The sequence below is a fragment of the Apteryx mantelli genome, chromosome 28 (genome assembly GCF_036417845.1).
Source record: "Apteryx mantelli isolate bAptMan1 chromosome 28, bAptMan1.hap1, whole genome shotgun sequence".
Taxonomy (NCBI): Eukaryota; Metazoa; Chordata; class Aves; order Apterygiformes; family Apterygidae; genus Apteryx; species Apteryx mantelli.
In genome coordinates this window covers 5,366,392-5,392,945 of record NC_090005.1, presented here as the reverse complement: position 1 = coordinate 5,392,945, position 26,554 = coordinate 5,366,392, and the positions used below count along the sequence as shown (strand labels likewise).

The 26,554-nt window shown below is 57.8% G+C and overlaps 2 protein-coding genes across 3 annotated transcripts in view; one reads left to right on the top strand and one right to left on the bottom strand.

Moving 5' to 3' along the window:
* PSMC5 (proteasome 26S subunit, ATPase 5) overlaps positions 1-26,554 on the top strand; it is a 142,633-nt gene that overhangs the window by 2,146 nt on the left and 113,933 nt on the right. The window contains exons 6-12 of one of the 2 annotated variants that reach the window (XM_067312143.1): positions 140-370; positions 763-889; positions 1,088-1,278; positions 1,401-1,499; positions 1,648-1,758; positions 1,896-1,982; positions 2,394-2,490. In XM_067312143.1, the coding sequence (XP_067168244.1) occupies positions 140-370; positions 763-889; positions 1,088-1,278; positions 1,401-1,499; positions 1,648-1,758; positions 1,896-1,982; positions 2,394-2,447 (900 nt within the window). In that variant the 3' untranslated portion in view covers positions 2,448-2,490. Of the gene's footprint in view, positions 1-139; positions 371-762; positions 890-1,087; positions 1,279-1,400; positions 1,500-1,647; positions 1,759-1,895; positions 1,983-2,393; positions 2,506-26,554 lie in introns of those variants that run through there. The other variant, XM_067312142.1, reaches the window with a different exon arrangement.
* On the bottom strand, positions 2,628-23,398 carry SMARCD2 (SWI/SNF related, matrix associated, actin dependent regulator of chromatin, subfamily d, member 2). The gene is made up of 13 exons (XM_067312139.1): positions 23,234-23,398; positions 11,367-11,551; positions 9,080-9,122; positions 8,341-8,463; positions 8,082-8,201; positions 7,793-7,888; positions 6,439-6,540; positions 5,934-6,095; positions 5,465-5,562; positions 4,979-5,114; positions 4,634-4,756; positions 4,341-4,442; positions 2,628-3,930 (listed from the first exon to the last, which is right to left on the bottom strand). Exons 1-13 carry the CDS (start codon positions 23,396-23,398, stop codon positions 3,877-3,879), a joined length of 1,509 nt encoding a protein of 502 aa, XP_067168240.1. The 3' UTR covers positions 2,628-3,876.

Below are 26,554 nucleotides of genomic sequence, written 5' to 3'. Positions count from 1 at the left end.
TAGGGGCCATGGGTGGGATGGGAAGGTGACTGCTCCCTTTGGGGCAGCCTGGTGCTGCTTGCTGCATTCCTCAGCCTGGGGTGGCTCAGAAGGGCCATGTCCGGGCCAGGCACTGAGCTCCCCTCTGGTCTCGGTGTAGGTGACCCCGAACTGCCGTGTGGCCCTGCGCAACGACAGCTACACGCTGCACAAGATCCTGCCCAACAAAGTGGACCCTCTTGTATCCCTGATGATGGTGGAGAAGGTCCCGGATTCCACTTACGAGATGATTGGGGGTTTGGACAAGCAGATAAAGGAGATCAAGGAAGTGATCGAGCTGCCAGTCAAACACCCAGAGCTCTTTGAGGCCCTGGGAATTGCCCAGCCCAAGGTAAGTGCTGTCAGTAAGGGCCTGGTGTGATTAGGGGCTGTTGGCCACTACAAGGAGATGAGCACCCCGGGGTGCTCCTGCGGTTGCTGCCCCAGTGGCACTGTGATGCCCCTCGCTGGCCAGGGTTGCTGCACATCGCCTGCTCCCTGCAGGAGGTTGTTTGGGCTAGCGGGAGGGAGAGGTAGCTCTGGGGTCTCCTAGTTTCTCGGGTGCTGGGTCCCGCTTCCTGAAGGAAGGAAGGGATGTGGGACAGTAGGTGCTGCTGCCCTGGTGAGGGCATTTGCTCTCCCCATCTGTGGCCCTACCTTGAGGGCAGGGGAGAGGGGGCTTTGCTGTCCGGGTACGGAGGCCCTGCCTGGCAGCAGTGCTGAGGTGACCACATGCCGTTGCAGGGCGTGCTGCTCTACGGACCCCCTGGTACAGGCAAGACTCTGCTGGCCAGGGCTGTGGCCCACCACACTGATTGCACCTTCATCCGTGTCTCAGGCTCCGAGCTGGTGCAGAAGTTCATTGGTGAAGGTAAAAGCAAGCGAGGGGAGGCTGCTGCGTGCATCAACGTCAGCCTGAGCCCCAGAGAGGGCCCCGGTGGTGCTGTGTGGCTTCCAGCCTGGCTCAGGGGCCGAATGCCTCTTGCATGGTGTCCTGGGCACATAGAGACACCGTGGGTGCACCAGACTCTGCACAGTGCTAGGGTTCAACCCTCTCTGCTCCCTGCAGGTGCCCGTATGGTGCGGGAGCTCTTTGTGATGGCTCGGGAACATGCCCCATCCATCATCTTCATGGATGAGATTGACTCGATTGGCTCTTCCCGCTTGGAGGGTGGCTCTGGCGGGGACAGCGAGGTGCAGCGCACTATGTTGGAGCTCCTCAACCAGCTCGATGGCTTCGAAGCCACCAAGAATATCAAGGTATGAGGGCTGTTGTCCCTGGTTGGGCCCTGAGCTGCCTGGGGAAAGGGACAATGTCCTGCTGGTCCCATGGTGGCAGTGAGTGGCCCAGAGTGGTGACAGCTGCTGCTTTCCTGGTGCAGGTGATCATGGCCACAAACCGGATTGACATTCTGGACTCAGCTCTGCTGCGCCCTGGCCGCATTGACAGGAAGATCGAGTTCCCCCCTCCCAATGAGGAGGTAGGTGGGATGCCCTGGGGCAGGTCCCATGTCTCTGTCATCCTGGCCCTCTCCCTGGGGGGAAAGTGGGGTCCTCATCTGTCTGTGAGCGATTTCTGTGCTTATTCCAGGGGTTCCAACCCTTGCCTCACTGCTGCTGTCCTTACAGGCCCGTTTAGACATCCTCAAGATCCATTCTCGGAAAATGAACCTGACACGAGGCATCAACTTGCGGAAGATTGCGGAGCTGATGCCAGGAGCGTCGGGTGCAGAGGTGAAGGTGAGCCAGGCACTGCAAGACAAGCAGCAGCTGGATGGGGGCTTGGCAGCCAGTCGGGGCCCTGCTGGCCCTTGCTGGGGTGCAGCCTCTGGGGCTGATGAAGGAGAGCAGAGGGCGATATCTCTGTTCCCTTGCAGGGGGTGTGCACAGAAGCTGGCATGTACGCACTGAGGGAGAGGAGGGTACATGTGACACAAGAAGATTTTGAAATGGCTGTTGCCAAGGTAAGTGCCCTGGTGGGGAAGTGAGGGGAGCTGCTGGGTGCTTCCTCCTGGGATAAGGAGCTGTCAGTGGGGCACAAACTGTCCTGTGGCAGCATCTGCTCAGCTTGCTTTGCCCTTCAGCTACCTCTAGGGAACCAACAGCAGTCTGAAGGGGTTGGTCCTGGGCACCGGAATGCCACTATCTATATGGTTAAGCTGCAAGCAGACTCACAAAGGCTGGGGAAGGTGGCGGAGACCTCTCCCCTGGGCTGTGGTGACCACAAGCCATGGGGGTAGCTAGAGATGGTGGCTGTAGCGCTGGCCCTGCATAAGACTGCAGCTGCTGGGGTTAGCAGCACCCTCTAGGTGGGTGCTGGCTCAGGGACAGATCGGGCCTGGGTGCTGGGAGCCAACCTTCTCCTCCCTGCCCAGGTGATGCAGAAGGACAGTGAGAAGAACATGTCCATCAAGAAGCTGTGGAAGTAACGGTGAGGCTGGGGCTGCTCCTTGTTTTGTGTTGTCTAATAAAGTGCTGCTGCAGCCAGGCCTGCGTGCTGATTTGGGGCAAAGGGGAGAGCGGGGATGACTCTCATGGGGGCAGTTAAGAGCTGCAAAGGGGAAGCCTGTGCTACAACCAAAGAGACCCCGAGCAGACACACAACCAGCTGCTGCTAACTGTTTTTATTAGAAAATACCCAAAATAGACAAAATGGTTACACAAGAGGCAGAGCAGGCACCCCTGAGCCATACACCCTGTGAATATGTAAACGCACCCCCCCCCCTTCTGCCTGGGACTGCGCGGAGGAGGCAGGACTGCTCTGCACACAGCCACTGCGCCAGCTGCAGCGCTGGAGCTGGCAAGGCCACCGCCACGAGGAGTTTGCGGGCAAGGGGCAGCAAGAGGCTCGAGTGGGTAAGGCACTTCAGCAGGTCTGGCAGGTGGTGGCACCGTTCGCAACCCCAGCACTGCAGCTGCCCCCCCTCTCCCCAGCCCCTAACTCCAGCATCTCCAGTTCTCAAGTCCCCAGCATCCTCTGACCCTCAGCTTATGGCCAAGCTGACCCCCTTGCCCACAGGCTCCTGGGGGCAGAGCTACCCCTCTGCCCCAAATACCTCGTATCAATCACAAGACAAGTCACTACATATGCAAAACAGCAGGGGGTGGAGCAATCAACTGATTGTCAAAAACTCAACACTAAAAACTTGGTTACATATAAAAAGAACAGCTCAGGCCAAGCCAGCCCTTGAGAACACCATGAATCCACTGCATAGATTGAGGCAATGAGTGCAGTAAGAGGAACTCAATATATTAATCAAATACAAACCCACTGTACAAAAAGCTTCCTTTTTATAAAACCTGTTCACAAAAATAGTGCAAAACATCGGGAACCAGCAGGGGCTGGCATTTGGAATGGACAAACTTTGGTTGAAGAGCGGCAGGGCTAGGCCTGCCCTTGCGGTGGCTGGGAGAGGCTGGGCCGGGGAGGGCTGGCAGGGCAGGCAGTGCTTCCCCCTCCGGCACAGGCAGCTTTCCCTGCTGGGCAGCAACTCCAGGAGGGCTTTGGCCAGAGGCAGGGAGAGGAGGGGAGCAAGCAGGAGAACGCGCTTGCAGAGGGGCTGCATTCAATGCTTGGGGAGAAGCAAGCAGCATGATGCAAAAGCAGAATGCGTTAACGCAACAGAAGGGCTGGAGCAGACCTTGGGGGGGGGACGGGGACGGGGACAGGGGACTCTCCACTACTCTGCCTTTGGCTAGAGCTTCCTGGCCAAAGGGAGCCCAGGGGTTGCTAGTGGCTCCGACTCCCTACAGGCACGTAGGCTTTGTGCAAGTGCTGTATTTGATTCCAGTAAGAAGTACCGTCAGGCTCAGGCAGCAGGGAGAGGAGAGGGAAGCTCCTGAGCCCCCGCCAGCCCCTTAGGTGAGGCGGATCCCGAGCACTTGTTCCAGTTCCTGCCGGCGCTGCTGGACCTGGGGGAGAGGAGCGGGACAGTCAGGCAAGGAGAAGGACTTGGGGCTGACCCCTGCCACCAGCTGCACTTATCCCTCCCCAAGGATCAGTCCATTCCATGCAAGCAGTTCTTGCCCCTGTTCACTGACCTGGCCCCCTTTCTGCCCCCAGCTGCTATCCCAGCAGCACCTTTCAGGGCCACACCGTAGCACCTTTATCTCCTTGTGCACAACCTCCCCTTGCTTCATACTCCCACTCTTTTTCTCCGGCTGAGTTTTTCCATCTCATATGCATGGAGACAGCAGGAAGCTCCAAGTTCCCCCTTGGAGGAGCTTTGGGGGCAGAGGGGAGGAGGCCAGGACTGGTGTGCGGAGGACAACAGGGCAAGGCAGGCAAGAGCCCACATCCTACCACGCAGCAAGGAGCCCACCTTGGCGAAGATGTGTCTCCCCACAGCCTCTTGCGCCCAGGGCTGCTGGTAGAACTCGGCTCGTCTCTCCTCCTCAGGATTCCCGATGACATCCGTTATGATCTGAGCAAAGCATGGGGTGCGATGTGGTGAGCACCAGGGCCTGGCTCCCTCCCCAGCCCCTTGCCCTGCCACAGGGTCAGGCCAGCTGCATCTCCCAGGCACTGCTGGAGCCTAGCGCTGCCCCTGCAGTCGGGGTCAGGCAGCTCTCCTCGTGTGCCCTGCTCCTCTCCTGCCCAGCCCCAGGGTTTTACCTTAAGGTCCCGCCTCTGGGATTTGATCCATTCCTGGATGAAGTCCTGGGGGTTGTTGCTGAAGCTCAGCATGAAATCACGCTGTGTCTTCAGCTGGTTGATGGATTCGATGGTCTCATGGATCTAGGGAAATGTGACAGGAGGTGAGAGGAGGCTGGGGGGTGGCTGAGCAGTAACTAGAGTTATGCAAAGTCCCCCAAAACAGGAGGGTAGAGCTGGCACCGAGCTCCTCCCAAGCTCTCCACAGCACTGAGCCCAGTCTAACCCCAGCAGTCCCAGCCCTGCTGCCTGCCCTGACTACGCCCGGCTCCCAGGCAGGGCTGGCACTCATGGGTGTCCCTGCACCTTGGCATCCAGGGAGGCAATCTCCTGCTGGTTGGTGGTGGAAGCTAGGAAGTTGCTCATCTGAGCTTTCAGGGGATCGTCCACCTCCACATCAATGTCATAGCAGGCCGTCTTCTTCTGGTCATTGGGGTCCACGCTGGGAGGAGACAGGGCATTAGCGGGTGGACTTCCCCAGCCTTCACCCTTCCATAGAAGTGAATATAACACCCCCCTCCCCCAACAGCAATACAAGTACCCTACTATCACCCCAGCCCCACCTGATTGCCCCAAGAAGCCTCTCAACTTGTCTGACCAATTCTTCCTCTCCCAAATGACTTGCACTCGATGATGCTTTGGGCTTGAGGCCTCATACAACCTGTGGGTACTGCCCTCCACCTCACAGGGGGACTATCTTGTCCCAATGCCACTGCATGGGGCAGCCCACCCTGCAGTAACAGGGCCCACCAACCCCCAGGAACACTGCCCAGCACAGCCTGCTGCCCCTACCTGATGGTGTGGTTGATGATGATGGGATCTGGGTGCTGCAGGAGCCCTGCCAGCTTCATGGGGATCTCAGAGAAGCGCATGCGGACACAGTTAAAGATCTGGAGGGAGCACAGCAGAGCGTTAGCTGCCCATGCCAGGGGCTCCTTCAACCCGCTGGGGAAAGAGCGAGGCAGGAGAGGGAGAACTCTCCCAATCCTGGTTTATGCATGGCAAGCTCACAGATGCAAACCAGAGCCCAGGGAGGGGGGCATAAATCAGGGACAGAGACTGGGTGGTCTGGGATGCCCATTTCAAGCCAGGAAAGATGCTTTTGCTGCTGGCCTTGCTAGGAGCGGGAAGGGTGCTCTCCTCCCAGCAGCAACTTAGGCAAACCGTGCTGTTGCAGCAGGGCGAGGGCTGTGCTGAGGCTGCAGAGCCCTGCCACAGGCACGTGGCCAGGAGCGCGCACGGAGGACTGACATGGGCTGACCTGGCGGAAGTAGCGGTTGCAGTTGATGTACTCCTTCTCGTGACTGTCCTGCAGCTTGTTGTGCTTGATGTAGAGCCAGAGCGCTTGCATGATGCTGGCGCGGGTCTGGGTGTGCACCCCAAGCAGGCGAGCCAGGCGAGGGTCCAGTTTGTACTGTGGTGGCTGCAGGGACACATGGGCCCATTAGGATCAAGGGAGTCTGGGACCTGGAAGGACCCCTCCTGCAGGCACGGTGCCTCACACAGCCCTTGCTCCATGCAGGAGGGTTCCTTTTGCCTGCAGGCTGAGAGATCCATGCCTGGAGCCCCTCTGTGCTCCTTTCCCACCCCACTCTGCATCTCTGCACCACAGCACACAACCCCACAGCACCCTGACAGCTGCAGACAAGGCTCTGTCCCAGCCCAGGCCTGGGTTTGTGCCCTCCTGTCCACCCCGTACAGATGAGCTGGGCTGGAGGAAGGACAGCAGGACACAACCAGCACCTACGCGGCCCTGGGGCCCCTACCTGGTGATCCAGCATGAGCAGCAGGGTGCATTTCACATTGACATCGCCAGGACGCTTCACTTGGAAGCCATCAGTCTCCTGCGTTGTGGGCAGCCGGTGCCACTACAAGAGACCAGGGGGACAGTGCTTAGCTCTGGGACCACAGAAGACCTGAGACACCCGCTAACAGGCTCTGGAGTCTGCAGTTAGGAGCCAAAAAAGCTGGTGTTCAGGCTCTGTGCAGGGGTCTACCAGGTGCAGACAGCCCGGATCCCATCCCTTGCTCATGCAGGCATTCCCTGGGAGTCCAACCCAGGCTTTGGCCACGAGCCCACCCAGGGAGCCCATGTGGCCACGGTCCAACAGACCCCTCTTGGTGAGCTCTAGATGTCAATGGCTCAAACTGCTCCGAGAGTCACAGCTGGGACTGCAGCAGCCTCCCAGGGCAGGATTGCTCCTGCTTCAACCACCGCAGGGGCAGGAACGTCAGAGCTGCTCTCACAAAGAACCCTCTGTGCGTGAAGGAGGTTCACCCCCCACCAGAGCAGGTACCACCATAGAAACAAGTGTTTCTCAGAGGACAGTGGGAGCCGAGCGCAAGGAAGGTGTGCGTTAGGCAGGAGCACCCAGAAAAGGCCTGCTCCCACTTGCAGGCAGCGCTGCCTTGCAGCGTTTCACCTCCTCCCCAGGGACCTTCCAGCCATGCAGCAGGTTGGGAGATGACAGGGCAGATCCTTCTCCCACCTTGGTGCCGGGAAAGTGCAGGTGAGACACTCTGGGGCACCATCACCTTTGTCAGGACTCAGATTCGTGAACCCCCAGGCTGTCCCTCAGGGCCACGTCCTGCAGTCTGACTTGTCCCCTTGCAGGCCATCCCCCAAGCATCCCTGCGCAGCTGCAGCCCCAGGCAGGATGGAGTTAAGAGCCGAGCAGCCGGGGGGGGGGGGGCAGACGGGCGAGCTTGCTGCCGTTGCTGCTGGGAGCCATCCAGGTAAGGGGGAGGGCTGGCCACACTGGGCCGCTGGCCAGCGCCACGGAGGAAAACACAGCCATAAACCTGAGCCTGGAAAATGCAGCAGCCTGGTCCCTGGGGAAGACCCAGCACCGCTCCTCTGCACACACACAGCACCACGTCCCCTGCATCAGCACCACATCCCTGCCTCTCTCCACCCACAGCACCATGCAAGCCTTGCTTGATCCCCTCTCGCACTGCGACAGCAAGCGCGGGAGCCAAGCGCCCAAAGGGCGAGCAGCAGCCCCCATCTATCTCCCTTTGCCTGCTGGGACTGAAGGCTCTCCTCATCCTGCCCTGTGTGCACAGCCAGTCTCGCAGCACAGCTGGAAACCTCCTGCAGCCCCACTGGGTGCATCTTACCTCCACCAGATGGTTGTCTGGCCCATACAGCTCCTTGTCCAGCTCGATGACGAGGCTCTTGAAAAAGGAAGAGAACTTCCTCTTCTGCTTGCTTGGCTGCAAAACAGAGCGCGAGAGGCTTGGCCTAACACTGGCAGCCACGGAGGACCCCAGCCCAGAGTGCTGCCTCCAGCACCTGGGGAGATCAAGGGGCCACATTAAGCCTGGACAGGTTCTCACAAAACCGGCAGAGCCTCCCTCCCACAACCAGCCAGCAGACTCGAGCCCCGATCCCTGACCGCATCCTTACGTCCTCCAGCAATTTGCCCTCCACACGTAGCTCCCAGGAGGCCACACGCTCACCACCCTCCCCTTCTTCTTTGGCCGGGGTGAAGGTATTAGAGATGTAAATCCTCAGCTTCCGCTTTTGCTGTGGAACAGAAAAACAAAAAGGGGAATGCTTGGAGTGAGAGGGCGAGCACTCACAGCAGCACCCACCTTGCAGGGTCCCTCACTTTCCCCCTCCCCGCAGCTACTTGCCCTCCCAACCGGCCGGGGCTACCACACACCGTCAGCGGTTTCTTAATGGCCTCCTGAATCTCCATCCTCTTCCGAGCGATGGTTTGGTCCAGTTTGCGCTCAAAGGCGAGGAGGTCCATGTAAGCCTGGGATTCTGGAACCAGCTCCCGGATCTGTCAAATGAAGATGGTCAGTCTCTCACGTGCTGAGATCACTGCCTGCCTCACCCCCAGGCAAAGTCCCAGGCAGGCCGACAGCCCAAGGAGTAACCAAGAGACCAGCCTGTCACGACAGCACAATTTCTCCTTTCAAACAAAGACTAAAGCTCTGCAAAGCTTTTCCCAAACGAGGGAGATGCACTGTGGAGCACAGTTCGGAGCCCGTCATTGTGTCCAGTAGTCTGCCCAGTGTCACAGACAGATGAACGTAACCCTAGGTTGTCAACAGGGACCAAAAGGCCCCAGGAGAGAGGTTCAGAAGCTACCTGGGGCCTCCACTCCAAGGCACTGCTGATCCTTGTTTACCCAAAGTCCTGGTTGTCCAATCTGTGCACACTCCAAACCTCTCCTGCCACCCCAGATCCCCCAGCAGAGGGCTGACTTCCAGGTCAGTTTGGGACCGAGCAGAAAAGCCTGGCAGGCAGGACGAAACCCAGGGAGACTCTGCTCAAACAGGGATCTTGTCTCCCTACTGCCCTGGGAAGGCAACACAGATGCATCACCTCCTTCCAGCAGCTCAGTTCCTTCCTCACGCTGCTACCTAGCCCGTCAGCGCCAAAGCAACACTCACCCTCTGCGGTAGGACTTTGTCAGCCATCTTCCTCCTTTTCACCCTGCAAGAAGCATGGAGACAGTGGAAAAAACAAAACAAGACACTGAAGCCCTCTGCACATGGGACACTGTGGGCCTTGCTGTCTGCCAAGAGGGAAGCTGCCGCATGGCCCAGGTTTGGGCAGCAGTGGGTCTTGGGGGGCACCACGGAACCCTGCTCATATGCCAGGAGCCCGGCGGCACCTCTGGCTCCATCCACGCCACGAATGGTGGCGGGCTCCAGGGAAGGGAGTCACATTGGCAGTACCAGCTGTGTGCCACGCAGATGTCTCAATCTGAGCCAGGTGCTAAGGCTCCTGCTGCAGGGCGCAGAGTGATTTGAGGGAACAAGTCCCCTTTCAGAGCTGCCCCACGTGACAGGCGCTCTGGAGTTGCAGAAGGGAAACAAAGAAAGGCTGTAAAAGCATCTAGAGCACAAGTCCTTGGGTCAGTGCTGGAAAGCAAATAAAGAAAGGATTATAGCCCCGTGGGCAAGCCAAGACGAATCTTGCACCTCTAGAGTATACCACCAGGGAAGGAAATCCAGTCCCCAGGCCCAGTTCGCTGCATGGCTGCCACTTGCTGAAAGTGCTGCAGGACAGAAGCAAGCAGAAGAGGGTACAAGACAAAGCTGCAACTTTAAGCATGCTCCAGCTCCAATCTGTTTGTAGTACAATACTCTCGTTCCCATTCTGGAATTGGCCATCACATTCTCCCAAAGCTACAAACTAAAGCTCAAAACACACCTCCAGTTCCAGGAGCTCACTAAGAAACCAAATAGCTGAAACACAGACCATCCTTGCCATAATGGGGCTAAAACCATCACAGGCTAGAGGTAATGGAGGGGGTTTCCAGAGCCACTACGTAGCTGCAGCCTTGCTCAGAGCCATTTTAGCTTCTTCCAAGCTTGTAGTACCCTGTCTGACCACAGCACCTGGTCCCAACACCCTGGGCTCTCCTCCCTTCCTGTGCACTGTAGATTCCCTGACTCCCATAGCTACTCAAGCAGGAACACACATTGCGAGGCCAGTCCTAGCTAGGCGTGGGGTCTCTGTGCCTCTTTGAGCTCTTCCACCACGTAAGCTGGGCGCCCCATTGAATGTTTCTGTCCTGTGTGATTTGGCCACCCCATTAACAGCTGGCAGGTCCTGGTCTCCTCAACAGGAACGAGGCAGCACAGCCAGCACAAGCCCTGCACCCAGCCGTACAGCTCCACACTTGAGGCACGCTTGATCCCACACAGACCTGTTGCCTGCTCACAGGAATAGATCTGCAGCCTTATCTGGCTGCTTACATCCTTGTTTGGTGAACTGCCCCTTTTCCTTAATCCCCAATTTGCTCTGGAGCACCAAATGGATGTGCAGCCACTGCTTTCCCACCAGCAGCACAGACAGACAGTAACTCTCCAAGCACAGAGCTCTGCAAAGGGATCACGAAGCCATTTTGTTGCTCAGTTTAGCAAAGTCAACAGTCCCATCAGCAGCCAGCCCCACCGCACAGCCAGGGCAGGGAACCGGACCTGAATATCCATTAAGACCACGAGATCCTGTCCTGAGAAACAGCCTCAAGTGATCAAGAAGCCCTCTTGAAAACAGGAACGGACCAAAGGGCTTAGCAGAACTGTAAACAACTGAGGAGTTGCTGGCAGAGCCCCACAGCTCACGATGACTGTCTCAAATGAACAGTCGTACCGAGACCACAGCTTCAGGGAGTGTCTCTGCAACCTGCCACCCTCGTGCCCCACTGTGGCCCGTTGACGCTCTCTGCACCTCCAGTTGCCTCCTGCAAGGGGAGGGAAACCTGCCAACTACGTCTCTGCTTGCCAGAGCCAAGATGCAGCACAACCCCTTGTGAGAAAGGGAAAGACCCCAAAGAGCCCATGCTGCAGCCTCTGGCAACTGCAAACACCCGTGGCGAGGCTTTTCAGTTACTGGCATGGAGATCAGAGAGCAGGGAAGCAGCTGGCCAAGTGATCTCTGTCCCCATCTCCACCCACTGCTATCACATCCCAGTGCCAAGCTTTGGCAGGCTTCCTACCCGCCAGCAGCGCCAACTGGGGGAGTTTGCAGGCAAGCAGTGCTCACTGCCACCCCTCTTGCAGGCAGCTCGCCCCTCCGCAGACGGGCAGGGAGGCAGAGGAAGCTGAGGGTTTCTGCAGCAGAAGTGCGACCAGGAGGCAGTGGCCTGACCCAGCACATTAACCCCCTGCCACCCTGCTGTGGTGCTCTCCTATCTGCCCCCAGCGCAGGAGGGCACCCACTCCTTACCCTCTCCTCTGGCTGGCCAGCGGCGGCTGCGACTGGGGAGCAAGCAGGCGTTTCCTGAAGGGATCCATCATGGACTGCGGCAGGCCAGGTCTCATCGGAGAGGCTGCTCCGTAGGGGGGAGCCCCCGGGGGTCCCACCTGCAGTCCTGCCATGGACATCCGGCTTCCCGGTGGCATCCCAGGGCGCTAGCAGCGGGGAGAGAGAAAACACGTGCACGTTAAACACTGCCCTGCCACGGGGCTCGTCCCTTTGCAAGGGATCACATTAGCAGTCCCTAGATCAGCACGGAGCAGGTGTCACATGGAAGAAATGGAGCTCCCAAGACCTTGCCGAGCCCTGCTGGCACCTTTCTTCCTCCAAGAGAGATTTCCAAGGATCCCATCCCTAGCATTACTGCGATATCCCTGCTCCCTGAGGTGCGGGTAAAGGACAGGGGAAGGGATGACTCAGTGAGAGGGAGGAGGAAAGGACATCAGAAGCCGTTGCTTGGTGAGCTGTGGCCTTCAGTACTCTAGAAAGGGCGACAGGAAAGCAGAACTGAGAAGAGCAGAAGCATCGACCACAGGGGCCTCTACCCCACCCCGCTAACGGACGCGGACGGAGGCTGCTGGCTTGCTTCCCCAGGAGTGGGACAAGGTCCGTGCACAGGCCCCACACCATCGTCGTGCTCCTCCCCACACGGTAAGAGACGCCAGACCCAGAGGGGCCCATCACCAGGGCCAATGTCTGCAAAGCCTCCACCCTGGGGAGGCCGAGGGCTGCCGGGGGTAAGCGCTGCTGGCATGGGGTGCCAGCACCAGCGCAGGTTGTGCAGTGGGTTCCTCTCCGGAAAGCGCCACTTTTGGTAAATGTGACACATGGGAAGGGATTGGGATAAGCCCACTTCCTAAAAGCACTGTGCACGAGGCCGGCATGCAGGAAGGAAGCTGAGCAGGACGCAGCTCTCCTCAGGCACAGGGAACAGGGTCAGATGAGGCCTGATGGAGGCAAGAGCTCACCCCAACTCTCCAGCAGTCCTTCTCCATCCAGGGGCCCAGAAAGGCAGTCACAAGGCCACAACCCGAAACCTAACACCTTCTGCAAAGAGACCCGAGCCAGGGAAGCATTCAGAGTCCTTCCACAACCCCTGGAGCAGGGTGCTTTTGCAAGCTGGCACCTGCAAGCCTACACTGCTGGTGCTATCAGGTCTACATTATGCACGGCCCTCGGGCGCTTAACAAACCGTCAAAGCACCCCGTAAACGACCACCCACCCCTACGTGCTCCAGCACACTTCAACAGCGGTTTAAGCCGACTGCCTTCTGGGATCCTTTGATCCGCGTGCTCCCCACTGCCAAGGAGCTGGTGAGGCTGGGAAAGCCACCGAGCCAGCAGAACAACATTTCTCCGCTGCCACAGGCTCCTCAACATGCCAAGACAACCCTCGCTGCTCCCCTCCCGCCTTCGCTCCCTGCGGAGAAGCTGGGGCATGGTCGCTCTGCGGAGAAGATCGAACGAAGCTGCCTCACTCTCCCAAAGGAGCGGGGAACCCAGCAAGGAGAGCTTGGCTGCGGGCCGTTAAGTTTATTTGCATACGAGCATTAATCCCAGCGCAAATCCTGCTCGTGATGGGTGGGAGCTGGCAAACACATCCGGCTGGCAGCTGCCCTGAAAGCTGCCTTCTCCAGGCCAGCAGCAGGGCAACCTCCCCGCCGCACCGCCCTAGCGGCAGGTCTCGGGAGGGCTGGGGATGCGAAATCGCCTCCGTCAGACCAGTCTCCGCAGCTTTTCCAGGTGCTGGCAGCCAAGGACGGGCTTATTGGATGGCAGCCAGAGCTAAAACCCACTCACCTCCTCTCCGGTAGAGCAGAAGAACCAGTAAAGGCAAACAGACCAGTGGGGTGGACTGTGTACAGGTTGCTGGGCAACAAGGGAAAGGTTCTCTTGCCAGCCAACAAAGTCCGGTGCCCCGGGCATCTCAGAAAATGCCAACTTCAACAGGAGAGCCTGCAAACGTACCAACCTCTCCATCTGAAAGCAGATTACAGCTGGAAAGTCGAGCACCAACAGGCCAAGAAGTGCTGGAATTAGCGCTGCATGGGGAAGTTCAAGCACACGCACACAGGGCAGGCGGACGGGGCCGATTACACAACCGTATGTTGTTTTCACCTTTGCTCGGTGTTGCTTTGAAGCAGCACCTTCAGATCCTCGGCTCGCTAATCTGCCTCGGGACGGGGTGAGCACCGGCGCTGCGATCACCCCTCGCGACGCAGAAGCGAGGGTGAAGGAAGCTGGAGGCGGCCATCTGCTTCTGCTGCACACGTCCCCGGTGTCAACAAAACATCTCACCTGGCAGAGCTGTTTCCCCATCCAGCACATGTGCAAGGCTTTAGCATCATCCCCTCCCACTGCCTGCCAAGGGCAGAAAAGCAGAGAGCTCCAAGACAAGAGCTTATTTTTTCCCTAACGGCCCCCAGATGTTTCTCTCTTTTTGATCAGCCACATTTGTGCAAAGCCTCCTGACAAGCAGGACTGCACAAGCATTGCCAAGGGCTAACCATGGCCAGTATCACCTCTTTTGCCAAAATCGCAAGGCAAGAACCCACTTTCTCAGGGTTTGTCTGCTGTCAAGAAATCCTCAAAGGCAGAGCTGTGAGGAGAGGCAGCCCCGAGAGCTGCACCCTCACGACATAAAAAACAAAGCACCAGCGAGTTAAATGCTGTGTTGAGCCAGCGCAGCACAGCTGCTGAAGGACTGCGCTCCAGCAGCCACGTTAACGGACTCGGCCTGCGAGGGCTTTTGGAGAGCAGATAAGCTCTGAGAAGAGGCTGTGAAACTTTTAATTAGCAAAGCCAGACCCTGGGAAATATGGAAAGCCCAAGAAAAAGCTACATAAGGCCACGGCTGCACTCGGTCACTTTGCGGTGCCCTACAGCTCTATATCCCAGGGAGCCCCAGAGCCACCAGGAGCACAGAGGAGACAAACAGCTTTCTAGGAAACACCTGCCCAGTGGGTGTTTCTCAAACACTGCCAGCACATGCAGGAGACTAAAGAGCAGTGTCATGGTGAAACCGGTCTGAGGCCATGCACCTTCTTGACCTCTAACTTGAGGGAGGCTGCTTGCAAACCCCCTGCCTGAGCGCGTGGATGGGGGACACTGTCAGCACCCATCTTGGCCACAGCACTTGGCTTTTGCTGGGGCGATTACTAGCTCCTAACCCCCAACCCCTAGAGCTCTCATCACTCTAAAAACCAGGCCCCGAGAGTCCCTCCTAGCTCACTGTGCTGCTCCATTGGTCAGATTTCTGGATCTCTCCCCGAAATGAGAGATTTTGAGGCCATCTGAAGTCAATTCAGAAGGTCTTTGAAAGCTCACAAGTGACAACCTCTTGTTCAAAGTCTTCTGCAAGTCCATCCGGCCATAGGAAGGCCATAGAAGTTATTTGTTTCCAAAAAGAGACCTTCTGTTGGTAGGAGGAATATCAGCACAGGGATCTTTTATACTTGGTTTTAACATAACTTGCACAAATGACTGAGAATCATCAGCCATGGTTAAGCTGTCTGGAGGGAGAGCTACAGCCCGTCAGGGACAGGCATTTGATCCTTTTGATGAGTGAAAGAGGAAAGGCAGACTCCTCCATGTAGATTTTCTCTGTTTATCCTCAAGATTTACAAAGAGCTAATGGAGAAGTCACACAGCAAAACAGGGCAGCTTTTGCACTAGGTTCAATCAGCAACCACATCCCTGTCTGGGGCTGATAACTGACCACCAGCCACCTCACCCTCCGCCTAAAGGTTGCAAGCTCCCGACACTGAGCTCAAACAGCGCAGCCCTAAATCTCTGGCTAAGCCATTAAGCAGCATTACAGCCCAGCGGGGTGAAGCATGCCTCCAGCACCCTTCAGAAGCCCTGGAAATAGCAGGATGCAAGAGGCTTAAATTCAGGAAATTTTATTAAACCAGTTCAAACCAAGACGACCTTCCTCTGATTATTCCCGGCTAATAACGCTCCTTGGACTTGGCCAGGGTACTCCTTCCACTCATCTTCCTCCGGCAGCGCTACTGTCCAAGTCCTTCCAGACGCTGCCTTGTCCTCCCTCTCTGCCCCACCGCCTTGACCCCCTCGTGCTGCTCCTGCCAGTGGGGCGAACAAAGGGCAAATCTCGCAAGCTCCATTCCAAGGAACAAGCTGGATCCCATCCAGAGTTCCCCGCAGAGAATGAGGAGAGCCATTTGGAAACGGGACAGAAAACAGCTTGTTTCTGTTCCCTGCCAAAGCTGAAAGAACGAATAGGGCTGGCTGCAGTTTAGCAGTTCATCCCAGGTCAACGCACAGGCCTTTTGCATTTGGGGAGCTCTGTTTAGAGTCAGCCTCAATTGGATCTAATGCGAGTTTGGAAAGCTTCATGATGGACGTTTGCTTGCATGACAGAAGCCTGCACACTTGCCAAAGGCCCCTTCTTAAGGAAGGGCAGGCCAGAAATCAGATGCTGGTAGCAACAGGGACAAGAAAGAAAAAAAAAAGAAAAAAAAAGAGGGGAGCAAGAAATTGAAGGATGGAGCTGCAATAAGCCTGGCTAGAGAGTGAGTTCGAAGAAAAACAGCAACTCAAGAGCCAGTCTTCATCTCTGTTCCAAGACTACAGCTTTTTCCTGCAGCTCCCCAACGATGGGAAAGGCTCTTCCCAGACACAGCACAAACATGAGGACCATCTGTATCGGAAACAAAAGCTCATCCTGCCGTGCCTCTGCACCAGCTCCTCACAAGGAACATGAGCGTGTCCCCAAGGGTCATGGTGTGAAGGACTCATGCTTGCAAGAGGGCTGAAACGCAGCTAAGCTGCTGCCCCAGAGCTCCAATCCTGCTCCGTAGCATTTGCAGCGCGGATCTGAGCGCAGCCCTTGCTCTGCCCCATATTTCTGGATTTGGGAGGTTGCAGTTACGGCAGCTTTCTGCAAACTCCCCAAACTGAGCCTTGAGAAAGGCTCATAAAAAAAAAAAACATTGAACGGGGCTTTCCTGACACACATCCCATTTTGTTCTGTCCAGAAAGGCATGATCAAACTTTGTACATACTAACATTTAAGGAGTGAAAGCCCACATGCATCCTCGCCCGAGGCTTTGGAAGCGAAGCCTGGACAGGCGCCAGGTGAAGGCTCTTCCGGCAAGTCCCTTCAGAAACCCCACAAGCCCGAACAGCAGTGCCTCCCATTACGACACAGGCCCTGCTCAAACAGGATTTTAGCTCGACTCCAGGCTGATCTCAAGGAAAGCTTGACTCTATGAAGCCACCCGCTCAACCCCAGCATTCCACGCGGCTCGCGCAAACCAAGCCCCCAGAGCATACTCCTGAAACCGTGCTTCCCCTCTGTGCCTTAGCTCTTATCTGCGAGCAAATCCATCTTGGGAGGATGCCAGAAGTGCCTGGGTTAGTGCTGACAACGCAGACTGCGATCTTCAGCCGGAAGGTACTATTGTTATTAAGACGTTGTTGTGTGCTACAAGCCCTTGCACAGCACCTTGCTCCCAGCAGGCCCAGAGCTGCACGCAGGCTGCTGCAGGAACGTGACTTGTTATGCTTGGAAGATCAGCAGTATTTTGATACAGAAGTAGCTTCAGAAGTCAGATTACTTCTCGACTAAAAACTGAGCACAAGGAAGTAGTAAATTAAAAGGAGAAGGGCAAAGGAACAGCCAAAGAAACTGAGCAGATTTAAGACACGTGCTGGCAGCATATCAAGCACCAGCTGATATTTAGGTCTAGACAAACCTGCCCATCTGTGGCTTCACATCTGAAGCCGCAGATGTTACAGGTCAGAGGTTCTGGCTGCCTCAACTCAAGCTGAAGAAGCAACGCAGCGATGCTTGTGCCAGGATCTAAGCAGCAGTTTTGCTGCCCTCTGCTACAGAGAGGCCCCACAGAGAGAACAGGGGACGCAGTACAAGCACACTGGGTTTATGCACCGCAACGCTCGGGGTCAACAGAGGAAAGGCCATTTCTAGTCAGGTTTTCTCAGCAGCTTCCACACCACGAGGGCTTGGCAAGCTTACAAAACTGATGCTCTAGTTAAAGTCTGAGACTTCCACCTAGCACTGACACGCTGCTGTACCATGACAAACTGCTCTCCCTGAAAAACATCACAGGGAAAGACAGGGACAACCTTTTGGGACGTCCTGCTGGCAGTAGGCAAGACAGGGAGCAGGAGCCAAAAAACAAATGAGCAAGTCTGAGGAGAGAAGAATGCAGCCGGCAGGAGAAAGGAAAGGTCACTGGAATTCAAAGCCTAGCATGGGTGTTACAGCAAGCAGGAACAAGGAACAAGGGTGTTGGGTTCCCACTTGAGAGAGAAGCTCTGGTAGCCTCAGTAACACAGTGTGGAGGTATGACTAGGAACACATGGGAAGATCAGAACCATGTCCCTGGCACAGGACACTGTGTTTGGCACTGTGGCAGTGCTGAGCTGTCAAGGGAACAGCCTTGTTTGACCCCCAGTAAGGAAAGAAAACCAGGAGAGAGCTCCTGAGAAGATCCCGTGGAGTGGAGGTCTTCAACAGCAAGTTCTGGAGATGTTTTCTACTTAGCAGAACTTCACCGTCACTTTGCCTCAGCAGAAACAAAGGGTGCCCTGGGTTCTGCTTTTGCCTTCCTCTCTCCTGCCCCAAGAGGATAGTATTTATCTGCTTTGTATCATCACTTAATTTGTCTCCAATGTTGAGTCTCTCTGATGAAACTTGCCTTGGAAACCATCTCTCCTGGGAAGGGTGGGGTTTCACAGCCCAAGCAGCATCACACCCACGCAGCCGGGCAAGAGGCAGATTCCTGCTTTTTGTTACAGCTCCAGCCCGGGCCCTTCTCCCCGAGCCCATGTTGAGCCACCCCAGACCTTTCTCAGAATTACTCAAAGAGCAGAAACACTGCTTTCTCCTCCTCCTCTCCTGAGCTGTACTGCACACACTTCAATGCTTGCAGGCCACCCCATTTTTCAGCACTCACAACGTGGCTCTGTATCAGTAATGAGCACGTTCCCCTCTGCCCACTCCTCACGTCCAGACTGCCTGCACTGATTTCTCAAAGAAGCATTACTCCACTTTCTTTCACACCGCCTTTTTCTCAGCGACTAAGTCGGAGCCACGACTGCATCCTGCTTAGAGGGACCTGTTTCTTTCCTAATGCCCCTACCAAACCACAGCGATATTCCACAGGCAATCCCTTCTCCAAGTGGACTTCTTACATAGCTAGCAGATACGTATACATGCCATGGTCACATCCGCTCCGAGTTGGAAGGGTTGTGCAGACCGCAAGCCCCAAGATAGGATCTGCCTTGCTGGTACACATCCAGAGCTTCGTACAGAAGGAATCAAAGCAACTGCAACCTCCCGGTTCCTCGGAAATTATTTAGTTAGCAGCTGTTTGGACTGCAACAGCCCTTCAGTGCCACGGAAATAAGATTCTTTCTTGTCAGCAAGTGTCAATGAAATCCTTTCTAATAGAGCGCTAACTAACACTGCTTTTTGCCACCTAGCTGTGCCAGCAAAGCATCAGCACAGGGTAACTTCAAGGCCAGAGCACCATTTTGTACAGAGTCCATACTCCACTGCAGGCCTTGCGTTAAAGAAGAACCGACAGCTGCCGTGCCACAGAATCAAGCTCGTTCCCTACCACAGTATCCATGCGTTAACTCAGGAAAAGTCTCCTAATCCCTCAACTAGCAACCTAATAAACAGAAGAAACTCCTCTTCTCACTCATTTTACCCTGGCCAGCACAAACTGCCTGTGTTGCGGGATGCTGAGGGCAGGGCTCCATCCCAGGACTCAGCCTCTGCAGCCACACATCCACCTGGCAAGCAAGAAAGGCTGGAGGCAAGTTTCCCCTGCTCATGAGCTACTTGGACCATAGCTACTCCCTTGCTAACATCCCTTCAGGATGTTATCTTCACTCTCTGCACCACGTTTGGGCTTCAGCTCCTTCTGAAACCTCCCTGGACACCTATCCCCACTCTCCTTTTGGCTCCCCGGCACTCATCACTCCCTGCCAGGGGAGTGAACTGGATTTGGTTTCCAATGCGTCTTTTCTTCAAGTTGGTGCAGAAATCTGCGTCATGTGGAAGCCGCATGCTCCCCAGTCTCCAGGCAGCCGTTCCCCCGAACCACATTCCTGCCAAACCCTTCAACAGTGACCTCTGTGCAGGTCCTCCAGGCGCCCACGTGAACAGGCGAGCTGGCAAGGCTGCGTGAGGACAGAGGCCAGGGCTCTGCACACGGACGCACTGCCAAAGCTCAGCTGATCATCCGTTTCCTGATCATCCTACCGAAAAAAAACTCTCCTTTCTGCTGCAGGCGCAGGAGCAGTGTCTGGCTGCTCTGGCAGTATCAGCTACCACCAGGCCCCGGTGATCTGCTACCACCACGTGACAGACAACCGGGACTCAGCCGCGGTGCCAAAGGGAGTTGCCTCCTTGAATTCCCTGCTTGAGCTGCTAGCGAATAACCAGCAGACACAAGGATGTCAAAGGATTAACGTATGTTTAATAATCCACCGATTAAAAAGCCCCTAAGCACTCACTGACATAGATGAGAGTCACTGAGGGCTGTTGTGTCCTCCAGTGTCCAAATAACGAATTAAGCTCTTTATTAAAGCAGGGCATAACAGAGCAAACGGGGCCTGAATCGCTACCCCCTAGAGAAGTTCTGCGGGTACGGCTGGGGTGACCACTCGTGGAGAGGAGGGGCTGCTCTTCCCAGCCTGAAAATTGCAAAACAAAGAACAGATCGTATTGATTAAACCCGCTCACTCCTCCCACTCCAAGGCAGCTCCGTGAGCAGATTGCCAGCCAGATGCAATTCCCGGCCAGATATCGTTCCCAACACTCGCTGCCATCGCGGAGCTCAAACAACCCCATAGACCTAGCTTGTGTCCTGCCTTCCTGCGACTTCAGTTTACTAAATACTGCAGTTCAGCGACATATGCTCAGTGTCTCACCCTATGCCAGCCGTACACGCCGAACACCTGCTTCGATCGCGGCGTTACGGCCAGCACGGGTGGAAGGAAAGCATATGTTAGCCTATTTACCCGAAACAGGAGCAACTCCTGACTGCTCAAGCCAGGCACCCAGCTCCCAGGCTGGGTTTTGCAACCTGCTGCGTGGAAGGTCAGGGTGAACGAGCAAGATCTCTCCCAGCCCGAGAGGCCTTTGAATCAAGTTACAATTGCAACCGTTGGTTAATGCTCAGATTGGCCTTGGATATGCCGTCTCAATTTTCACTTCGGGGCTCTTCCGTGTTTTAAGGCTACTCGGGTTGTTTCCTCATTTTGTATTAATGAGGTTTACAAGTTGGAAATTCCCTCGGTTTGATTTTTTTTTTTTTTCTTAAGTTTTAATTCACACAAATAAGGTGGCAGCTCTGGAGGCGGTGATCAGTAGAGACTGAGAATCTGTGGCACAACTGGGCTCCTCCATTTCCAAAGACCGTCTGGAAGAAATCACTTTAAATCAGAAGCCTAGCCTCTTCAAAATAATCACCACATGCACAAGAGCCAACTAACAGGCAAGCTGTGCATGCAGGGAGAAGCAGAAACTTGAGCATCAGTTAAAATATACTCTTCACAAAGCATATTCAGGCAGAAAAGAGAACAGTTTCACTGGCTTTGGCTTCTCTAGCGCTGCTCACTGATCAGATCCACTTTCAAGGCACTTGCACGTCTCCATTCTTTCCCCCAACATTAACAAGCACCTGCTCCGCTCTCCCATCACCTCCTTGTCCCTTCAGCTTCCTCTTGAAAATATGCATCTGCTACTTTAAATGGTTACCCCTAAATTTGCAAAAGGTGCATATAAATATGCTTCAAGGGAGCTCTATGCAATGAGAAACGGTTGCAAAGCTGGAGTTGGACACATGACTTCTGCTTGGAATGACTTGTGCCTCCTCTGCTCCAAAATTGTTGTTTCTTAGCCCAGCAGATGAACAGCCAGCGGTCCCCGGGTCTCACCGCAGCCCAGATACAGAGTTACGCACATTGGTTCCTGCTGGGTGTTTACGGCAGACCCGGACTATCACTCTGTGCTGCTACAACAGCCGGGATTTGCACAGCAATGCTGCCAAACATTCAGCTGCTAGCAACTTTTACGGGGATTTTTAAGCGGTTAGAAACCATGACAAACAAGGAAAGACGGAGCATGCAGCCACTCCGAAGGAGCTGGGCCCACTCTACTGAGCGCATGGAGATCTCCTACCTGCTGAAAGGTTGTAGGAAAATAACATTATCCAGGAGTTAATTGGGAACTCGTAATATCACCTGTGCTGACAGAGCTGCCATCTTAAGTAGCAGGGGTTTGGAGCAACAGAGTTGTGCTAGGAGATAAAAATCTCGGAGCATTTTCTGGAAACTCACAGAGAGAGGTTTGGCAGCAGCTGCCTTCATTTCTTTCCAAAATGATTACTATTTGAAAACATGGGTCTTATTGTGCCTCGGTTACCTCATCTGTAACAGCAAAAGACACCGACCTCTCACTGGGCATTTGCTCCTAACTACATGTATTTAAAGGGCCTCAAAAAATCAGGAAATGCTGCCCTAGCGCGCTGGTCACATTTCCTCCGTCCTAACTGCCAAGGCCGTAGGCAGAGCAGCCGCTTTGCCAACTTACTCCTCTCCCCTGGTCAAAAATGCCTCCCGCAAGGGACGGTGCAGCTGAGAAGCTGCTAAAAAACACATTCAATCCCTGTGCGATTCTCCACTGGGAAAGCAGAGGGGATCTGGAACATATAAGAGCACGGTTGGATTCGAGTACATTCCTGCAGCATGTTTCATTTGTCCCCATACACACATTCCCCAAAAGACAAAAAAAAAAAAGACAAAAAAAAGACAAAAAAAAAGAAAAGAAAAAAGCAACTCTTCCTGCCTTTACCAAAGGGCAGCGAGTTGCTAACACAGCACCTTCGGAGCTGCCCACCGGACTTCTCCGGACACCAACACCAAACAAAGCCATTGAATTCCAACGAGCACGGTTCGGACCATGCTTTCCAGTAAAAGTTCTCCCGCCGGCCTCTTCCCACCTCCTTTCCAGGAGGCACCAAACACTCTGGGGTTATTAGAAAGGGGCTTCAGCTACATTCAAGACAGAATTTGAGTGCAGATCCTGGATCCCACGAGAGGAGCGGGATGGATGGTAAACAGCAGCTAGGTATGTCCCGGGCAGGGATATCCATCTTTTCCCAGCTTCAGGCAGGACCAGGCTTCCTGCGAGCCGGTCCCGGCCGTGGGGAGGGAAAGGACCGGCTGTGGGGAGGGAAAGGGTGCCCCAGACGCACCCACTGACGAGCGGGACCTCGGCACCGCTGGAGCCCACGGAAGCGGAACCCGGACCTGGCCTCGCCGGGGCCCGCGCCCAGGAGCCAAAACGGAGACGCCACGAGGAACGGGGCGGGTACAGTGCACCGGTGCTGGGAGCCCCACGGCACCCTGTCCTGAGCGGGGCTGGGCTAGCACCCGTGGGTGCCTGGGACCCCATCCTGAGTGGGGCCTGGCCGGCACCCACTGGTGCCCAGGGAGCCCTGCCGCATCCTGTCCCCAGTGGGGCCTGGCCAGCACCCGCCCAGGGAGCCCGGCCCCATCCCGCCCCCGGCAGGGGTGAGCCAGCAGCCCCTCACGCCTGGAGCTGGGCTCTGTCCCGAGTGGGGCCCCGCCAGCACCCACTCGTGTCCAGCAGCGGGCCCCGTCCCGAGCGGGGACCAGCACCACCCCCCCCCCGCGCCCGCGAGCCCCTCGGCATCGCGCCCCGAGCGGCCGCCCCCGCCGCGCTCCCGCCGGGGCCCCGCCGCGCCAGCAGCCCGCCGCCCGCCCGCCGCCCCCGCGCCTCGCCTCGCCGCGAGCGGCCCGGGCCTCCCTCACCTGGTACTGCGCGGCGGCCGGCCCCATGGGGCGGTAGCCCGGGGCGGCGGCGGCGCCGGCCGGGGCCGGGGTGGGCCCGCGCAGGATGCCGGGCGCGGGCCCCGGGGGCGGCGGGGCGGCGGCGGGGGGCAGCGGGCTGAGCGGGAAGGCGCCGCGGCCGGCCATGGCGGGCGCCTCGCGGCCCCCCGCCCGCGCTGTTTACTCGGAAGCGGCGGCGGCGGCGGCGGCGGCGCCCAGGGCCCGGAGTCACCGCGCGGCGCCGCCGGGCCCCGCCCACCCGGCCAGGCCCCGCCCCGCGCCGGGCTCCGCCCCCGCCCGCCCGCGCCGCTCCGCCCCCCGCCTCCCCCGCCCGCGGCGCACGTGGCCGCCCCGCGCCTGTGTGCGTGTGCGTGTGCACATATGTATTTCTGTGCATGTGTGCACATATGTGTACGTGCACATATGTGTGCAGGTGTGCACACGTGTGTGCATGTCTGTGTGTGCATGTGTATGCATCTATGTGCGTGAGCATGCATGTGTGTGCCTATGTGTGCACGCACACACGCTGCACACACACCTGGGCATGCAGGCGTGTGCACACGTGTGTGAAGGCCCGTGTGTCTGCGTGTGCAGGCGTGTGCATGTGCAGGCATGTGCATTCCCATGTGCAGGCATGTGGGCACGCAGACATGTGCGTGGGCAGGCATGTGGGACCGCAGGCGCGCGAGCTGAAGGCCCGCGTGTTTGGGTGCTGAGGCGCGGGGCAGGAGGGTGCGCACGCGTGCAGGTGCACGGGCGGGAAGGCCGCTGCGTTTGCACGGGGAGGTGCGTGCACCTGCGGGCGCGCACGCGTGCAGGCTTTCCGGCGCGAGGCCCGTGCGTGTGCAGGTGCGGGCGTGTGCGTGCAGCCACGTGCACATGCAGGCGGGTGCGGGGGGGGGGGGGCGGTGCGTGTCCCCGCTCGGTCCCGCAGCCGCGGCATCGGCGCGGGGGGGCCGGGAGGCGGCGCGGCCGCTAGAGGGCTCCGGCCGGCAGCCGGCAGCGCTTCCTGGGCCGCCGGGGCCGGGGCCGGGGCCGGGGCCGCCCCGCCGGGTAGCGCAGCGGCAGCGCCGGGTCCGGCGTGTTGCGGCCCGGGGGGCTGCGGCGAGCCGGGGGGCCGGGGCCGGTGTGGGGCGAGGCATGGAGCTGGGAGCCGGTGTGGGGCGAGGGGTGCAGCCAGTGTGGGGTGAAGAAGGCTGCAGGGAGCCGGCGTGGGATGAGGGATGGATTCGGTGTGGAGTAAGGGATGGAGCCGGCGTGGGGCGAGGCATGGAGCCAGCATGGGGCGAGGGATGGAGCTGGGAGCTGGTGTGGGGCAAGGGTTGGAGCTGGGAGCTGGCATCGGGCGAGGGATGGAGTCGGTGTGGAGCAAGGGATGGAACCGGCGTGGGGCGAGGGATGGAGTCGGCATGGGGTGAGGGATGGAGCCGGCATGGGGCGAGGGATGAAGCTGGGAGCCTGTTTGGGGCAAGGGATGGCACCGGTGTGGGGTGAGGGATGGAGCCAGTGTGGGGTGAAGAAGGCTGCAGGGAGCCAGTGTGGGGCAAGGGATAGAGCCGGTGTGGGGTGAAGGATGGAGCTGGTGTGGGGCGAGAGATGGAGCCGGTGTGGGGTGAGGAATGGAGCTGGGAGCCGTCGTGGGGCAAGAGACGGAGCCAGGAACTGGCGTGGGGCAAGGGATAGAGGTTGGAGTGAGCGTGGGGCGAGGGATGGAGCTGGTGTGGGGTGCAGAGGTTGCAGGGAGCTGACGTGGGGCAAGCGCTGGAGCGGGATACCCTGGGCTACCCCGGTGTGAACAGCGGCCGCTCCGCTCGCAAGTGCGGGAGGCCCCGAGCGGCCCCTCGGCCCCACGTGGCCCCATGGACGCGATGCAGGACGGCTACGAGTCGGTGCTCTCCCTGGGTAAGGCTCTCCCGTGCCACCGTGTGCGGCGGCGATGGTCACCAGGGACCTTCTGCAGGGCCGGGGCTATAAATCCAAATATGCCAAAACGCAGGGAGCGTGCATGCCGGCCCTCGCTGTCGCGGGGACGGTGGGAGCCCAAACTCGTCGTCTGTCTCTGCTCATAGCTCTCAGGGGAACCGCTCCGTCCCGCCGGAACCCAGCGTCCGTCCTGGGCTGTCGCTGCCGGTCAAGACGGGCTTTTTTGTGCCGCTCCATCGGGCGGCAGCAGTCCAACCTCGCATTGCATTGCTGGCTCCCGCGGAAATTTTGCCTTTGCCTTTTCGTTTCCATTTCTTGGGGGTCAGGAGAAGTGTCTGCAACTATTGCATATGCTTCTGTCTAATTTCTCATTCCCGCTGCTTTCTGCTAGCGGAAGAGATCGCCATCAGCTGGCCTCGGATATCTGCCTTTGCGGAGCCCCCCAGGCGCCGGAGCTTGCTGCGCCGTGAGTTGTCAGCCAGGAGGAAAAAGCAGTGGCCTCAGTTATTAGCCTGTGGCCGTGCGTGGCCGTGGGGGCTCCAGGCTCCCTTCTTCACCCTGCCTGTAGTTTCCCGTTCCCTGTTTCCTCGTGTTTTCCACGCTCCCACCCTGGTGCCATACAGGACCCCTCTGCCTCCTGCCTGGAGATGCGCGTGGCACTGGCAGAAAACCCTTCAGCGCCGGCTTTGCTTTGCAGATGTTGACACGGAGCCTCCCCAGGGGCAGCTGGAGCTGCCGCAGGGTCCAGCAATGACCCCCCAGAGCCGGGGGCCGTCGCTCTCCGATTTCCAGAAGCAGCTCAAGGCCGTCCTGCAAACCGTCGGCCGGAGCCAGGCGGAGAAAATGCTGCGGGAGCTGGTGAAGCAGCAGAAGCAAGAAGGGAGAGTCCGGTGATGCCGGAGGCCCCTGAAGAGCCCCGGCGGCAGAGGTAAAGGCCGGCGGAGCAGGGATGTGCTGCAGGTTTCCGCTCTGCCCTCCCTCCCCGCGAGACGTGTTTGTCTCTGCTCCGGCAGGCAGCGGGACTTGGAAAGCAAAGGAAGAGGCGCCTCCTCGGGACGGCAGCGTGGAGCCGGCAGGTGCCAGGGGTGCGTTTTCGGGGGTGTTCGGGGGGGGGGCACCCCCCTGAGCTCGGAGCAACCCAGCCCTGGTGGTCCCAGCAGCCCCCCACGGCAACCTGGCTCGCGCGGGAGCCCTCGGCAAGGCCAGAGCCATCCCGACCCTGCCGAAACGCTGGCAGGAGGACCAGGGCCGAGGCTGGGGGGCTGGCCGCAAGGAGGGCTGCAGTGGGCAGTGCGATGCCCCCCAAAACCTGGCAGGGGGGCTGGTGGAGAGCCCTCCGCCGCCTCTCCGAGCCCTCCGCCGTGCGGGGAGGCTGCCGAG

Coding starts and splice junctions, on each gene's coding strand:
- SMARCD2 (XM_067312139.1), bottom strand. CDS start 23,398: ATGGCCGGCCGCGGCGCCTTCCCGCTCAGCCCGCTGCCCCCCGCCGCC. Junction 6,096..6,438: donor TGCTCATGCTGGATCACCAG/GTAGGGGCCCCA, acceptor GTGTCCCTGCAG/CCACCACAGTACAAACTGGA. Junction 3,931..4,340: donor GGAGACACATCTTCGCCAAG/GTGGGCTCCTTG, acceptor CCTCTCCCCCAG/GTCCAGCAGCGCCGGCAGGA.